The sequence below is a fragment of the Magnolia sinica genome, unplaced genomic scaffold (genome assembly GCF_029962835.1).
Source record: "Magnolia sinica isolate HGM2019 unplaced genomic scaffold, MsV1 ctg229, whole genome shotgun sequence".
NCBI classification, from domain to species: Eukaryota; Viridiplantae; Streptophyta; class Magnoliopsida; order Magnoliales; family Magnoliaceae; genus Magnolia; species Magnolia sinica.
This window is the reverse complement of record NW_026682784.1, coordinates 212,462-229,932: the sequence shown is the minus strand read 5'-3', so window position 1 is coordinate 229,932 and position 17,471 is coordinate 212,462. Positions and strand designations below refer to the sequence as shown.

At 37.6% G+C, this 17,471-nt stretch overlaps 1 protein-coding gene across 1 annotated transcript; it reads right to left on the bottom strand.

Moving 5' to 3' along the window:
- Window positions 1–4,755: 4,755 nt before the first annotated feature.
- On the bottom strand, window positions 4,756–16,329 carry LOC131236113 (ubiquitin-conjugating enzyme E2 variant 1D-like). The gene is made up of 2 exons (XM_058233247.1): window positions 16,011–16,329; window positions 4,756–5,069 (listed from the first exon to the last, which is right to left on the bottom strand). The coding sequence occupies exons 1-2, from the start codon at window positions 16,042–16,044 to the stop codon at window positions 4,831–4,833; spliced, it is 273 nt and encodes a 90-aa protein (XP_058089230.1). The 5' UTR covers window positions 16,045–16,329; the 3' UTR covers window positions 4,756–4,830.
- Between the last annotated feature and the right edge of the window lie 1,142 nt (window positions 16,330–17,471).

Below are 17,471 nucleotides of genomic sequence, written 5' to 3'. Positions count from 1 at the left end.
TCAGATTAGTGTCTCTAGTGTGTCCAATTTGATCTCTAGGTTGGTTTTGTCTTTGTCATAACATTACCCTAGGATTTAGGTTTTCCCCTAAGAGTTACCTTGTGTATGCCCACTTGTTCTGGACATGGTTTTGGCCTATATCCCACTATAAATCTAGAACAAATTGCTGAGGCCATTAACGCTATCAACAACCGTCTGACGGCTATTGAAGCGCACAATAAGGCCATCGCAACTCAATTGACTATGACCAATGCGCATGTCAATCAGCTTGAAGCCTCCCTTTAGGCGAACCTTGACATTGGGGAAGATGTCCAATCACAAGTCGGGGATCAAATTGAAGGATTTGAGACTGTGCCACTTGCAATTGTCAGTCGTGCCTTAAGCTAAATTATAGAAAGTGATGATTGTTGCAAGAATTCAATTTTCCACACTTATGCCAAGTGTGGTGGCAAAAACTACAAGGTGATCATTGATAATGGTAGTTGCATCAATGTGGCCTCTGCTAGCACCATGGGCTGCTTAGGTATGCTAGTTGTTCCTCGCCCTTAGGCCTATTGAGTTTCATGGGTTGATGCATCTTCGATTTTGGTTTTTCAACGTTGTCCCATTCCCATCCGGTTTGCTTCCCCACATCATTTTGGATAGGTCTTGGTTATATGATAGGGATGCAATACTATTCGGTAGGAGATGAGGAAGTAATTGGGAAAGCATAAAATGGAAGAAGTGGGAGGGGGTTGGTAAAGAGGGGGATCTAAAAGCGGAGTTTGAAGCCTTGTTGAGGATATAGCTGTTAGGGCATTTAGTCACCTTAGTAGAATGAACTTTGTTTCGAAGAAGGTTTCAAATGGTTGGGAACACCAGAAGAGAAGTGAAGGCGCTGAGGGACGATAATGAAAGGAAGCGGTGAAGAAGTGAAGGAGCTGAAGGAAGATAATGAAAATATGGATGAAGCAGTGAAGGTATTGAGGGAGGAGTTGAAGGCTATTAATGTATTTTAATTTGCAATTTGCAATTGCTTTGTTGTGCAACTCTTAAGTTATTACATTATGATATTAAATTACCAATATTGCATCCCTAACATGTGATTTATATACAAGTTGGGAGCCGAACGACTGAAGGGGAGGAGGTTGGGAACCATCAGAGTCCCGTGGATGATGTTTGGGGGTCAACCCCAAGACGTAAACGATTGGGGAGGGGAACCTGCACATAAGGTAAGAGATCTTAATAAGTTGATCTAAGTTCCATCTGTGAAAAATATCAAGTGAAAGAGAACATCAGTTTGGCTGTGCCACCATTGTCGTTGGACAACGAAATTTCTTCTTATGAGTGGAGAGGACATCACAATTTAATCTCCACAAGTCAGAGATTTGTCGTATTTATTAGGAAGAATGTGCCAAAGAAGTAGGAAAAATGTTAGATATCAATTTCAAGGCAACACCTTTTGGGAGTGGTTGCTAGCAGCCTGTTCTTTCAAATTGTTGTTGCTGCTTTGGGTTCCCTATGGTATGGATTGCATTGATCATTGTGCAGCTTAGAGGTGATCTCGTGGATCTCTTTTTGTTTCCTTTTGAGTCAGCTCAAGGTGTTAGGCTAAATATTGTCTATGAGTAGCTCTGGGCGGTATCAGCTTGTCCGAGTTCATATGGGCTGCTGGCCTGCTGCTATTGCTTGATATAATGTGGCAGTAGGAGTGGAAGATCAAGTCTCTGTCTTTTGATTGGTGATAGAGGATGCATGGATTCCATTGTTCTTTCCTTATGTTGCTTTTGCTGTAGTCTCTTTCTATGAAGTTTTGGCTTAGCTAGCTTATTCGGCTAGGATTCATTCTCATGGGGTCTATTCTCTTTGGATTGCTTTGTTGTTAGCTATGGGCCTTTGGCCTTGTATTAGTTGTTTTGGGTCCCTGCTTGTTTGCTATTGGTTTTTGTAGTTTTTGGAGTAGATAGATGGTACAAGATTCTTGTTGAGGTGCCTCTAGTCTCATTGGCCCGCCTTGTATTTTTTTTCTTTTTTCTACCAGTGTAATTATTTTTCTTGCCCCAAAAAACAAAAGAGGGTAAAAAAGATTTTTAGTCAAAGGAACTTGAAAGGAACCTCAACAAGATGAGGCTAGGGGAACCCGCAAACATAGATGAGGCGAGGGGCCAACCCGTACATAAGGTAAGAGATCTTAATAAGTTGATCTAAGTTCCATCTGTGAAAAAGAACATCAGTTTGGCTGTACCACCACTGTCGTTGGACAACAAAATTTCTTCTTATGAGTGGATGGCACATCACAATTTAATCTCCACAAGTCAGAGATTTGTCTTATTTATTAGGAAGAATGTGCCAGAGAAGTAGGAAAAATGTTAGATATCAATTTCGAGGCAACACCTTTTGGGAGTGGTTGCTAGCAGCCTATTCTTTCAAATTTCCCTATGGTATGGATTGCATTGATCATTGTGCAGCTGAGAGGTGATCTCGTGGATCTCTTGCTATTTCCTTATGGGTCAGCTCGAGGTTTCCGGCTAATATTGTCTATGAGCATCTTTGGCCGTTATTGCTTGATATCTTGTGGCAACAGGAGTGGAAGATCGAGTCTCTATCTTTTGTTTGGTGATTGAGGATGCCTGGATTTCATTATTCTTTCCTTATGTTGCCCCCATTGTAGTCTCTTTCTATGGAGTTTTGGGTCAGCTAGCTTATCCGGCTAGGATTCATGGTCATGGGGTCTATGCTCTTTGGATTGCTTTATTGTTAGTTGTGGGCCTTTGGCCTTGTATTAGTTATTTTGGGTCCCTATTTGTTTGTTATTGGTTTTTGTAGTTTTTGGAGTAGATAGATGATCCGAGACTCTTGTTGAGGTGCCCCTAGTCTGATTGGCCCTCATATTTTTTCTCTTTCTCCTACGAATGCAATTATTCCGCCCCCCAATAATAATAAAAATAAATAAATAAATAATATTAATTAATTAAAGATTTCTTAGTCAAAGGAACCTGTAAACAGGGATAGTGCCTGTTTAGGCTCTAAACCTAACGATGATCACATGGAGAAGGATATTTGATTCTGTCAAGACTCTAAACCTCGCAATCCACCTATTCTTCTTTAGGCTACAATCTGAAACTAAGAACTGTGGTGGTTGTATGAGAATGGTGTGTCGTAAAGGCTGTTATGGGGTTGTAAAAGCTGTTACGTAAAGGTAACGATGGCAACCATTACACGTTACAGTTTGTAGAGGCCGTAATGGCCATTACGGAAAAAGAAAAAGAAAAAAAAAAAAAGGACTCGTAAAGGCCGTTACAACCCCTTTAATGGCCCATTACGCCCCTCGTAAAGGCCGTAATGGCCTCGTAATTGACCGTTACAGGGCCGATATAGGTTTTTCAGATTTTTTTTTTCAGTAAAGAAAAAAAGAGACCGTAACGGCTGTTACGACCCCAGTAACAGCCTGTTACGACCTTACGTCCCCTTGTAAAGGTCGTAACAGCCCCGTAATGGACTGTTACGGGGCCGATACAGGTTTTTTGGATTTTATTTTATTTTTTTCAATAAAGAAAAGAGACCATAACGACTATTACACCCCACATCGTAAATGTAACGATGGTGGCCGCATTACCATTACGGAATACCTTGTGTAGATGGCTGTTTTTTTTTTTTTTTTTTTAATGAATGATATTTATGGAAAAAAAAAAAGGCATTATAAGATGGACAACAAAATACAACTCTAGAGGAACATCTAAAGCATGGCATGACCAACTGCTCAGGAAATCACCCCAACGCTACAATTAGCTCCTGTCTTCAATTCAAAAGACAACACTACCAGCGCCTCTCCTTGTAGAATCATCCACCTCACTGCTAGCCTCCCTTAGGATCCAAGAGAAAGAAACCATGTGGTTCTCATAGAGATTGAAAATTTCTTCCATAAAATCAGCCCACCCTCTACAGGAATTTCTTTGAATAGGCCCATGCAAGGACATTTTGAGAGCCTCCTTTGACGATCACTGGGAGCATTTGAAACTCTGCCGCCATCCTAACTGCCAGAAGAATGGATTTAACTTCCACAATGTTGAATCTTTGATTCAGATTGGCCAATAGAAAGTCACAAGAATTCTAGAGGAAAATGTAAAAGCATAACCCGACCAACAGCTCAGGAAACCACCCCAGCAGTACAATTAGCGCCTGTCTTCAATTCAAAACTCAACACTACTAATGCCTCTCCTCGCGGAATCATCTGCCTCACGACTAGCCTCTCTTAGGATCCAAGAGAAAGAAACCATACAGTTCTCACAGAGATCTTCTTCCATAAAATCAGCCCACTCTCCATGGGAATTTCTTTGTAAGGCCCATCAATGACATTTTGAGATCCCCCTTTGACTATCACCGGTAGCATTCAAAACTCTGCCGCCATCCTAACTGCCAGAAGAACAACTTCAACTTCTGCAATGTTGAATCTTTGATTCAGATTGGCCAATAGAAAGTCACAAGAACAGTCCCATTGCCATCTTGGGGCAGTGCCCCCTAATCCGGCAGGCCCTGGGTTCCCAAGGGAGAGACTGTAGAAGTTAGTTTTCATGCTGCTCACAGATGTGAAATAAGAGGCATATTTTGTTCCAATCAGACATCTGCTATCGAAAGTTCCATGGTTGCCTCAAATCAAATGAATTTTTTGAGCTCAATAGCATTTTGCATTAACTTTTTTTTTTTTTTTTTTAAATGGCAATTTCCACTTTTAAGCAAGAATTGGATGCTCATGATGGAAGGGAAAAAAACATTAAGGAAGCAAAGGAAAAGATAAATTTATCAGTTTGTACTTTGTAGTAAGGTGATGAATGAGCAAAAAGGAAATAAAGCCTACTGGTATATAGAAGCACACATCAGAAAGCCTGATAACCTTGATGGGCTGGAATCATCACAACAATATAAAAAGATGCTAAAGAAACAAAGACATACATTGTGAGGACCAATTATGGTACCCGTCCAAGAACGCATATAAATGTCATCACCATCATCCATTCCGTAGCTAACTGTACCATCTCCAATACCCTTCTCACCGCGTTCGAGCTCCTCCAACAATCTGAAGTTCCGAGGAACTGCAAGACACATGAAGGTGAACAAAATCATTGCTTGCAATCATAAAGTTAGTAAGTTCTTCATTAATTTCTTCTAAAATGAAGATTTACAAAGTTGTTCGAATAAGCAAACTTCGTTTCTTTCTTTCTTCCATTTTTCGTACTTTCTTTTCCTTTCTTTTTCTTTTTTACTTTTCTTTTTCTTTTTCCATTTTCTTTTCTTTTCTTCTCTTTTTTATTTCTTTTTTCCTTTTCCCTTTTTCTTTTCTTTTCTTCTCTTTTTTTTTTTTTTTTTTTGAACAAGTAAACTCAATAATATAGCTTTGATTTCTATAATATTCAACCCTTGCATTCTATGTGATTCTTAAGATATCACTCATGCAGTATCTAGAAGACAGAAAGATCAGAAATGCTTTATAATAGTCGTGAAGAGAAGCAACTGTCAGCTCTATAAGATGCTGAAACACCTTACTGGCACCAATACATGGCCATTCAGATGACATAGACTGATACAGTCATAAAGGCCCCATTTTGAAATTTTTTATTTTTCAAAAGTTATATTGTTTTTCACTTCTTCAGTTTTTTCTGCATTTCAACCATGAAGGAAGCTTAGAAACTAATTTTAAACTAGACCTAGCCCTACTTTGAGGATAAATGAGATTGGAATGGGATTAATGAATCAAAGAAGAATGAACCATTTTGGGAAATATCAAAAGATGCCTAAACAATCACTTCTTTTTTTTCTTTTTCTTTTCCTTTTCTTTTTCTTGTACTCATATGCAATGGGCCCTAATCCACCAAATCATGCTTGATTTGTGTTCGATTAGAAGTTAGGACATATTCGGTTAGCTTTCAGCAGGTCAAGCAAACACTTCTTATCAAAAGAATGGTCTGATATGCCATTGAAAACATGTTAAACACACACACACACACACACACACACACACACGCACGCACGCACACACATGCATGCACACACACACACAAAAGATAGATTCCGATGTTTTACTCTCTTTTTTTTTCTTACTTCCCCTTTATTTTTTCAAGATCTTGTTGTGCTAAAAAAATTTCGGCCAATACGGGCCCATATAATCTGACACAGGTTCAATACAGTCAAATACGCCACGCATCATATCATTTTTGGGCCCAGCCAATAGACCCATAGATACCGTTATTTAAAACCTTGGTCACAACAGCTTCAATAAACAATAGCTTGGGCTAAGGTTACCATGTTCATTTCCTACTAGGGCTATCAATGGGTACCTAGATCAGCGGGTACCCAAGGTATCCAAACCAATTTAAACGGGCATGGATCAGACATAAGGTCAAGAACCTAGGTAGCATGGCTAATTTTGATATTACTACTTTATATGGTATTATATTATTTATATTAACTAATCCAATTAATATCTATTGTATATTATAAAATGGATATGATCCAAAATTTGGGCAGATTTAAAAAGTCAGGCAGCACCCCGGTCATGGTGTGCCATAACGACCGTTATGAGGCCATAAAGGCCATTACGTGAAGGTAACGGTGGCAATTGTTACACGTTATGAGGTCGTAACGGCCATAACAGCCGTTATGGAAAAAAATGACCCGTAATTGCCGTTAACGGCACGTTACGTCCCCTATAAAGGCCATAATAGCCCCGTAATGGTCTATTATTTTTATACTTTTTAATCAACACTACTGGGTAGATACAGGTTTTTCGGGGGTTTTTCAATAAATAAATAAAAATAAAAAAGAGAGACCGTAACAGCCGTTACGGCGCCGTAACAACCGTTATGTCCCGTATCGTAAAGGTAACGGTGGTGGCCGTTATGGCCACCGTTACCCTTACGAAACACCTTGACCCTGGTACCACAGCTAATTTTGATATTATTATAATTTACTTATATTAGCTAATCTAATTAGTATCTATTGTATATTATAGTAACTTGAGAATCACCATATAATAACTACTTAGGACTACAACCTCAACCGTGCTAATGTGATGGCTGTTACATAAAGGAAAAGGTCTCCCCGTTATGCGGAAGTGGGTGAATAGGTCCATTGTGGAACAAAAAAGGCCATATCGGCCCGTAGCAACCAAAATGGGGCTGATATGCCCCATATCGACACTATTACGAGGCTGATATGACTGCTACGGGGCCAATACAGCCGTCACAATAGGGCCATAAAGAGCCAAGTAAAAAAGTTAAAAGTTTTTATTTTCAAGATTTCTCTCATTTTTCGACTTTTTTTTATTCATTTCAACCATTAAGGAAGCTTAGAAATTAATTTTAAACTATATCTAGGCTTATTTTGATGATCGAAACCAAGGTATTCCGTATCGGTAACGGCGGCCATGATGGTCACCACCATTACTGATATGGGTATCGGCCGTAACGACCAATATGGTGGTGTAACGACTATTATGACCCTAATAATGGTTGAAAAAAATAAAATTGTCCAAAAGTTCTTAAAAAATATTAAGAAAATCCAGAATAATGTAAATATTCCAAATATTTATTGATTTTCTGTTTTGAACATGTTTATGATAGCGTAACGGTCCACTCTTTGGTGAGAGTGTTGTATCTAGTTGTCAGGTGAATTTGTGAACATGGTTATGTGTCTCTAATATTTACAAATCACAATCGAGCATTAGAACTAGAAATTGGAAAAAAAAAAAAAAAAAAAAAACAAAAAACAAAAATACCATTTTTTTAAAAATGGCCATCGAAGTTTCTATTCGCCCAAATTGCATCAATCTAAAATTTTAATCCTAAAAAAAACATAGTAAAACTGATCAAAATATGTTGTAGAATAATCTATAAAAGTTTTTAGAATAAGAAAAGTGAAAATATGAGAAGAAAAATGAATTTAAATAGAAAAAAATGGTTGTTTTTCGACCGTTACAAGGTAACAGTGTTATGCCCCGTAACGGTCGATATGGTCTCAAAAAACCAGTTGCAACTTTTCACCCCCCGTATCACGTAACGGTCACGGCCGTTACCTAAACGTATTGGCCTTTACCACCATAACATAACGGATACAAAACATCTTGAACAAAACAAACAATCTAAGTGGGATTTGATGTTGTGGGATTTGATGAACCAAAGTGGACTTGGCCATTTTGGTAAATATTGGAAGAAGGGATAAACCGTTAGTTTTTTATTTTCCATTTTTTCCATCTTTTTTTTTTTTTTTTCTGTTATATTCTAATGCACCAATCATACTATAGTTCAATTGGGGCCTATTTGGTCGACTTCCAACATGTCAACACTGCCGACAAATAGCATTCCTATGATAAGAGTGGCCAGTACAACATCAAATACATGTTCAAAACTTTGAAAAAAAAAAAAGAAAAAAAAGAAGAAGAAGTGGAGATCCTCACATGCTTTTTAGAATTTTACCAATTATTTTTGAGATTCGTTTCCCTAAGGAAAAAATGTTTCAGCCATTACAACGCCAATGTCGGCTGAAGTATGCCAACTAATAACTTTACGTAATACTTTGACCTCAACCCAACTCGGACTAAATCTAGGGTACTAACACCCGATCGGTACCTAAACCCAACTAGGTTCAAGAATAGTACCTCGAATAAGGTATCCAAAATATAGCAATGTATTGCCAACATAGTTCTAAGTATCACTGATATTATTGAAATATCCACGATATTATCCATATCTCCAGATTGGCGATACCTATAACGTTGGTAGCGATACAGATAAAGCCGGTAGTCTTAGAAATTCCGAGTATCAATGATATATCACTAAGTATCGCCAATGTATTGACATCGCTGATGTATTGCCAATATTTTTTATTGTGTAAATTCCAAGTGTCTCTTGTTTCGCCAACATATCAATATTCCCAATGAATTGCCAATATTTTTTACTGTGTCGCCAGTGTGTCAACGATATTTCGATAATATCATCAGTGTATCGCCAAAAATTTATTTATTGAAAAATTTATCAAATTTTTTATGGGAGCATGGATGTATGATGAAATGCATGTTGTATGTGTGTATATGTATGCATACGTGCATGGATGTATGGATGGATGGATACATGTATGCATGGATGGTTGGTTGGTTGGACGGATGTGTGTGTGTGTGTGCACGTGCGTGCATGCATGCATGCATGGATGTATGCACGTATGCATGTGCATGCATGGATTGCTGGATGGATCCACCATTTTCCCCATGTTTCCCCAATGTTTCCCTGAGTCAATGATACATGCTTTTAGGACCCATTAAAGGGAAACTTATTATTTGATTCATAAATATGCATCTCTTTCACTATTATTTGACTGGTAAATATGCAAATATGTATATTTTAGCATCTCCTGAAGTTTCACTGAAAAATTCCACTGTTTCTCCACATTTTCGGAAATAAGTGATATTATCGGTGATAAAGATATTGTTTCTAGATCACTAGCAAGTAGAACCTGTAACGATATCGATACTTCGAACGTTGATTGCCAATACATCGCGATATGTCAATACATTGCATATTTTACCCAAAAAAAAAAAGGTCCCCCCCCCCCCACACACACACACAAAAATTAGTTTTCTCCCCAAAAAAAAATAAAATTGGGGGAATATGTTTTCATACCTGTATTGTACGATTTATGAATTATATGAGCACAAAAATCAAATTTCTTCAAATTTTTTTTGGGGAATATGTTTTCATACTTGTATTGTATGATTTATGAATTATATGAACTCATTTTGGATATAATTGTATCATTTTGTCAAACAACACAGTTTAGGAACTTGTTTTGCATACTTGTTCTTTTGTGATATTTTTAGTTCTAAGTGTGTAACCATGTCTCTTTCCACATATCCTAAAGTTTTATTGAAATTTTCCATCATTGCCCAATGTTTCCCTCAAATAGTGATACACTCCCCAATACATGTCATATAGGCATGTTTCTATATCCGAAGGGTGTGATACATGTACTGGTACCGATATTTAAATCAATGCCTAGATCCAAACCTGACGAGACCTGAACCCAAACCCAACCCCCTTAAGTGGGCCTAGGTACAAGTGCACCAGTACCTAACTTGAACATGATCCCTTGACGGCCCTATTGCCCACCATTACTAACATGATGGTGACTCTTCCACCTCACATGCGGCACATATGCACATGTACAAAAATCTAAACATGGACAAAAAAAAAGGACAATTATAACCGTTTGATATCAACCATTGAATTGGAACTGTTGCAAGAAAATGGACAACAGTAAGCATTTGGTATCAACCATTGAATTTGGACTTTCGACCATTTTCTTATTATCAGCCAATTTCATGACCACCAACTTGGGATTGCTCAAAAAGTGGTTTGAGGAATATGCCCCATTTGCATCGGAGCCCAAAATTGGGTAGTCAGGATTGAGCTACATGTATGCCATGTGTATGGTGGATTTGTCACTTCCATTTAAGAATTGGTAGAATTCACACATAATAGCCTCTAGCACTTATAAAAGTTTCATAAAGGAGTGTGCACGGTTTATATGTACAAGCTTTCTAGCCTTGGGGATATGACAGTTCCAATGAAGGTAAAGATGCATGTATTAGTTTCTAGATTATAGGAAACTAGCTTAATAAAAATAAAAATCAGCAAAAAATACCCCTTGAACCAACGACTAGCCCATATGTCATGAGTACATGGCCGTAACTCTCTCTCTCTCTCTCTCTCTCTCTCTCTCTCTCTCTCTCTCTCTCTCTCTCTCTCTCTTCTTGCCAATAATATATATATCACATGATTTTGGGCCTGTTCGCATGCATTCTCTAGTTTCAGGCTGCGTCATAGTATTTGTATAACATTGAACCATTCCAACAGGTGCATGCCACCATGATGATCAAACTAACAAAAAATCAGGCCGATCAAATCATCAGGTGGGCCAGACATGAATTTGGAGGTTTTTGGGTGGAGTACACTGTTTTTAATGGTGTGCCCCACCTGATGATGGCATCAAACTGATTTTTTGTTTCTATGATCACCATGATGAGGTGCACCTAAAGGGTTGACCTATTGCACAGAGAAACCACGTGAGCTCCACAAAGCTTGACTCCACTTTTTAGGGGGAAAGACGGTCATTTTGGTCATTTACCCCTCACAAAGAACATGTTAGCATTTTAAAGAAGCAGAAGCATTGTTATGTAAAATCCAATTTAGGAACTTTGCAGTAAAAATCTCATTTTAATTTTACTTTAAACTGAATTAAAACTTAATTTTACTTTAGATTGAGTTTGCCATTTAACCCTTTCTTATAATAAGATTTTTCTTTATCAGCTGTCTTATGTAATTAAGATGACTGTAAAATTGGAAAGAAAATTATATTAAGGAATCTCAAACTGGTACGTTTATTAGTGTTTGCATGTGTGTGCATCCGTGGCCTACCTGATAGCAGTGCGCTGGTCCCCAGCCAGAATAAAGGAAGAGGATGTCAAGTAGGATCCTGGTCATTGAATTTCCGCCAATCATGAGAACTATGCTGACCCTAAATGGGACAACACTGATGAATTGATAATAATGATGATGATAAAAGTATAACTTCACTTGGTAGTAATACACCAACCAGTTCCCAGCCTGAGTTAAGCATGGTTGATATCAGGTAGGCAGGTTAGCATTAAACTTTTTGCCCTGAAACTTGAGAATTAAAGCTGATCACAAATAGTTGGAACAAGGCTGTGATTATTATATGATGGATGATGTTGACAATGTGTTTCTTTTTTTAATTAGATTTTATATGGGAGTGCAGATTTTATGTATTCTTGAGGTTCTTTTCAAATTCTTGAGGTATTCTCCTCACGTTTGGTTGAATTTCAAATCCAAAATTATCGTATGCTTTTTATGCTTGCATGAACTGATTTTCAAATTCAGCCCATACTTCACATTAGTTTAGTACCAGATGCTTGATCTTTTCTCGAGATTCTTGTGGCGCTGCAAGATGCCCTCAAGGGCCTTAATTCAAGAAATTGATCAATTGGTTGCATGATGGACACAACTCAAGCAATCCAATCCCTACCAAAGAATTGATCAAGAAATCTATTTGGCGGCAGCTCCAGAAATGTGGTTAAATGGATTCAGGCCGGACTGCTTGGAAGATAGCTACTGTAGTTTATGAAGCTATTGAGCTGTATTCTACTTTTTTGTCCTTGGTTAAATGTGGTTATCGAAAGCAACTCAAGAAATGTGGTTAAATGGATTAAGTCAGGATCGGCTTCTTGGAAGATAGCCACCGCTGTGCTGCTAGTCTTCCGGCCTCAGTTTTTCACGTTCCAAGATCCGCTAACTTCAAGGTAGACAAGCTAGCAAAAGATGGGAGTTCATCTGGATGCATTCAAGGTGTCTGATTTTAGGCAGTGATGCTGTCTGTATTGTCTTTGCTTTCGGTGGCAGGTTAGCCTTGTGCCCTTGTAGATACGTCTCTTTTCTTTTCTTTTTTTTTTTTTTCTTTTTTTTTTTTCCTCCTTTTTTAAACAAATTCAAGTGCTATTCAAAAAATAAAAACAAAAAGAACTGATCAATGCATGCAACCGATGGGGGAACTCATTCATTGGATGGGAGAACTTGTACATGGAAGGAATTTTCTTCAATCAAAGTTCAAAATAAAGGCAACTATTGAAGAAAAACCATTTAATCCAATCAAAGAACCAAACTGTTCATATATATATATATATATATATATATATATATATATATATATATATATATATATATATATATATATATATCCAAACTGTTCATAGATACATAAAAAAGAACCAAACTGTCCACAAAACAATTGAATTGCGGAAATATGATTGAAATGTGTAAATGAGAGAGAGAGAGAGAGAGAGAGAGAGAGAGAGAGAGAGAGAGAGAGAGAGAGAGAGATTTTGGCAATCAGACAGTCTGGTGATGGTATGCATGACACAATGCAAAAAATAAAAAAAATTAAATTAAAAATAAAAAATAAAAATAAAAAACATTTTTCATGTGAAATCCATTAAACAGTGGATACTAATGTAATTCCAGTGGAATTGAACTACACATTCATTTGCCAGAAACCATGATTTTATGATGGCATTATAATGCCTGTTATAATAACCTCTGAAAAAACACCCACTATAACAGCAAACTTTACAAAAATGCCCTTTATAACAGCGACCTTTTTAAAAAAATGCCCATTAAGACAGTGACCTTTTTAGAAAAATGCCCATTATAACAGTGCTACAGTGGCATTAGGAGACCCTTGTTATGTTGTAGGGCTTGCAATAATGGCCTCTGTCATAACGGCCATGATGGTCCCTAACAGGCCGATTATCACATAGAAGCTAAAATAGCCATTCTCTGGGTCCATTAAGGCCAATTATGTTGCTGAGTATTAATTACAATTACAATAATAATGAAATTTAATACTAAATTAAATATATATGTACAGGATTTTTCCTTTTCAAAACTAGTGGTTGATAATGGCCACAAAGACCAAGAAGAGTTCCCTAGTTTGGCTAGAGTTGCTTTGGACAGATTTATCATTGTGGAGGGGTGGTATTCCACAGTCAGAGAGGCTGTGGTGTGGACTCCCCCATGACGTCGGAACCTGACTAGGGAGGAGCTTCTGGAGTTGGTGTTGTTGTCTTGTCTAGATAGAGTGATCCCCTCAATTCATATTGAGGATTCCTTGGTGTGGAGAGCTCATAACTCGGGTTGCTTTTCAATTCGATCCTTCTTTACGCTCATTTATTCCCGTCCCATTTGTGGTCGTACGGAGCCCCTCCTCATGTTGCAGCATTTGCTTGGCTAGCGAGAAGAAAGAAAGTGCTTACGATTGACAACTTGCAAAGATCCCTTATACTTACTAATATATGTTTAATGTGCATGGAAGATGCTGAGTCGATCGACCACTTATTCATTCATTGCACGTCTGCTTGATTGGTTTGGAATCACCTTCTTCACGCCTTCCATATTGAGTGGGTAATGCCAAAGTCAGTGCCAGATCTGTTGTGGGCTTGGCATGAGGGAGGGGTGGGAAAATCAAGGAAAGCCCTTTGGAGACTGCTTATTCTGGTAATTTGTTGGTTCCTTTGGGGGGAGCAGAACTGGTGTTGCTTTCGATAATAGTAGTTTTTCGACCCAAGAGGTGACAAGGGAGATTAAATGTAATATTTTGGGTTGGGCTTCTTATGTAATGGTCATTAATCCTGCCAGTCTCTCCTCTTTTTCAAAGTTGCCGAGCCGGGCTGTATTCTTTTGCAGGGATCTCTCCTCTTTTTCAAAGTTGTAGAGCCGGGCTGTATTCTTTTGTGGGGTTTCTTCTCTTTTTCAAAGTTGTAGAGCCGGGCTGTATTCTTTTGTGGGGTCTCTCCTCTTTTTCAGAGTCGTAAAGTCAGGTTGTATTCTATTTGTGCTTGTTGTGCTTCTCTAAAAAATTTCAGTTCTCTCAAAAAAGAAAAAAGAAATGGCCACAAAGGCTGATATATCACCTGATATCTCAGTTCATAACACCCAATATTAGAAAGAGGATATTTAAAAATAATGAAATGACCATTGTATTAGCCACAATGACTGATATAACAGCTCACAAAGGCTTTGGCCCCTGGCCATTATGAACCATATAACAAGAGTTTAGACACCGCTAAAAATGCATCAAGATTGGAAAGAATCGTAAAATTAATAATAGAAACCGAAATCCTGAAACTGCATAGAGTCGGTGGAAAAACCAGCAGAAAACAATAGCCTTTACATTCATCTCCAAAATCCACAAATGAAGATCCATGTATCCAATTGAATCAGAAGAACATGAACCCAAAACCCAAAAGCAAAATTACACAAAATCAATGAGTAACTCACATGTTCGCTGTTGAAGTTAATTTATCAGATAGCATGCAGATCTGATCCCAATACCCAAATACAATAACTACATAACTTACACACTTGTTTTCAAGAATCCACAAACGAAAATTCATGTATCAGATTGACCCAGGATAACTCTATCCATGATCCAAAAGCAAAATTGCACAAAATTGACAAACTATCTGACCCAGAATAAATTGAGTCCAAATCCCAAAAGTGAAATTGCACAAAATCAATGAACGACTTACACGTTGCTATAAAAGTTCATGAATCTCAGATAGCATGCAGAATCGATTCTGCTACCCAACTGAAATAACTAAATGATTTACACACGTCTTCAAGAATCCTCAAGATTCATGAATGATATTGAACCAGAAAAACAAGAATCCTGGAACCCAAAAATGAAATTGCACAAAATGATGAATGACTTGCACATCTACCATAAGAGTTCATGTATATCAGATAGCATACAGAATCAATTCCAATTCGCAACTGAAATAACTATATACCACGCACACGTCTTCAAGAATCCACAAAGGAAGCTTCATGCATCTGATTGAACCAGAATAACACGAATCCAGATAATAGAAAAAAGCGAAATTCCACAAAATCAACAAATGACTTGCACATTCACCATGAAAATTCATGCCTCAGACAGCATGCGCGATCAAATATTCAAGTATCCAACACCCAACTGAAATAACTTCATAATTTACACATTTTCCATTGAAAACCCACGAAAAATGCATGCAGTCAGATGATAACCACAACGTGACATGAATCCAAATCCGAGATGAGGCGGTGCGTGAAATCAAACGATACCCAATTGAATTAAGATTATCCTAAATTAAAACAACCAACATCAATTCAAATCCCAGAAGCAAGATTGGGAGGAATCGAGGAATACCCAACTGAGATTTCATGAAGTTCAACGTGAAGGACGGAAATAATTTTTTTCTTTTTTAAAAAAAAACCCAGAAACAGAATTCTCAAAAAAAAAAAAAAAAAAAAAAAAAAAAAAAAAAAAAGATATTTTTTTGAATTTCTTCATTTGATCCTTCATTTGATCTGCAAAAGAAGTTGAAAAAACAAGATGAAATTGTGGAAATGAAGAAAGAAAGAAAGAGATACCAACGATACTCGATCCTCCGGAGCCTATCGCCATTGAAGCCGTGAATATAGCTTTTCTTCTTCTGCTGATTCTGGTTTTTCTGTCTAGAAAAGCAAAGGCGATGAGAATCTGAGAAAGAGAGTGGTGGGGTTTTGCAGCTTTTGCTGCACCAATATATAGTGGGGCTTGCAATTAGCAGATCTGCCAGGTGGGTCCCATTTTCAGTCATCCAGGCCACTCCCTTGTCTCGCCGACCCCAAGACGTACCATGGACCACAACTCTCACGTTATCCGAATATCCAAGCCATCAATTTTCTTCTTCTTTTATTTTTTTTTCTTTTTTTGGTTGAAAGTGGATTGTATTGTTGTATCTTTTTTCAACCGTCTATTTGTAGGCCACGAATGGAAAGACCGAGACGACGCTCTCCAAGAGATTCTCTGCGGATAGTTGATCAGCGGTGGGACCCAGAAAAGCATTGATCTGGATAGGCACGGATTGGGTACTATCTTATCCTACAAGGACTTTTTAAGAGACGTAAGGGCCTCCATGAGTGTGATGTTATATGTTTTATCCATGTTGTCTATCCTTGTTTTTTGGGCGTGAGCTCAAAATAGAAGAGGATGGGAGGAATACATTTCTTGGGTTGAAGTTTTCGTAAGCCCTCATTGGTGTTTATTTACCATAAAACCAATTTGCAGAGTTACGTAAGACCTACGTGAAAAGAAAATATAAATGTCAGCTTCATCCAAAACTTTCATGTCTAGCGAGAAATTTTCAACCTTAAACTTTTGGCCCTTATAGCATACTTTCCCTTTATAAGTTAAATAATGGATATATATATATATATATAGAAGTAGAATTTATTTAAATTTTTGATGGGACGGGATCCGAATATTTAGCAAGTTATAAGGCATACATCTTTCGTAAACCTAAAATATTGTATGCTCAATTGATACGAACGAGTCTATGTGAAGGTCCATATATGAAGTCTATCCAGATCCAGTGAAACCTATAGCTAAGACTTCCTTATATGAAACTCACAGAGGGATTGAGAAGATAGGTTATAATTTTTAGATGCTTGGTTGATATAAACAATAGCGTATTAAGACCTAGATCCGAAGTCTATCCAAATATAATAGAACCCATAGCTAAGACCTTCATAGCAGAACCTCACAGAGAGATTGAGAAGAAAAGCCAATAATTATACTTATACCGTTCATAATCCCTCATGCAACATGCTCATATCTTTAAACATTGAACCCCAAAGGGTGTGTACTATTGAGTGTGAAAAATTACACATTTCTCCTTTGTCATGCCTTGGTTTTGTAAACATGATAGTGTTTAATTGATTTATTAACACATATTTTCTCTTACGAGATGATTTTGAGAACTTAAGGTGAACTGAAAATGATGCTTAAGGTATGAATTTGATGCTTAAAAGATTACCGAAAAGAGGATTGAATCTTTAGAAGTCAAGATT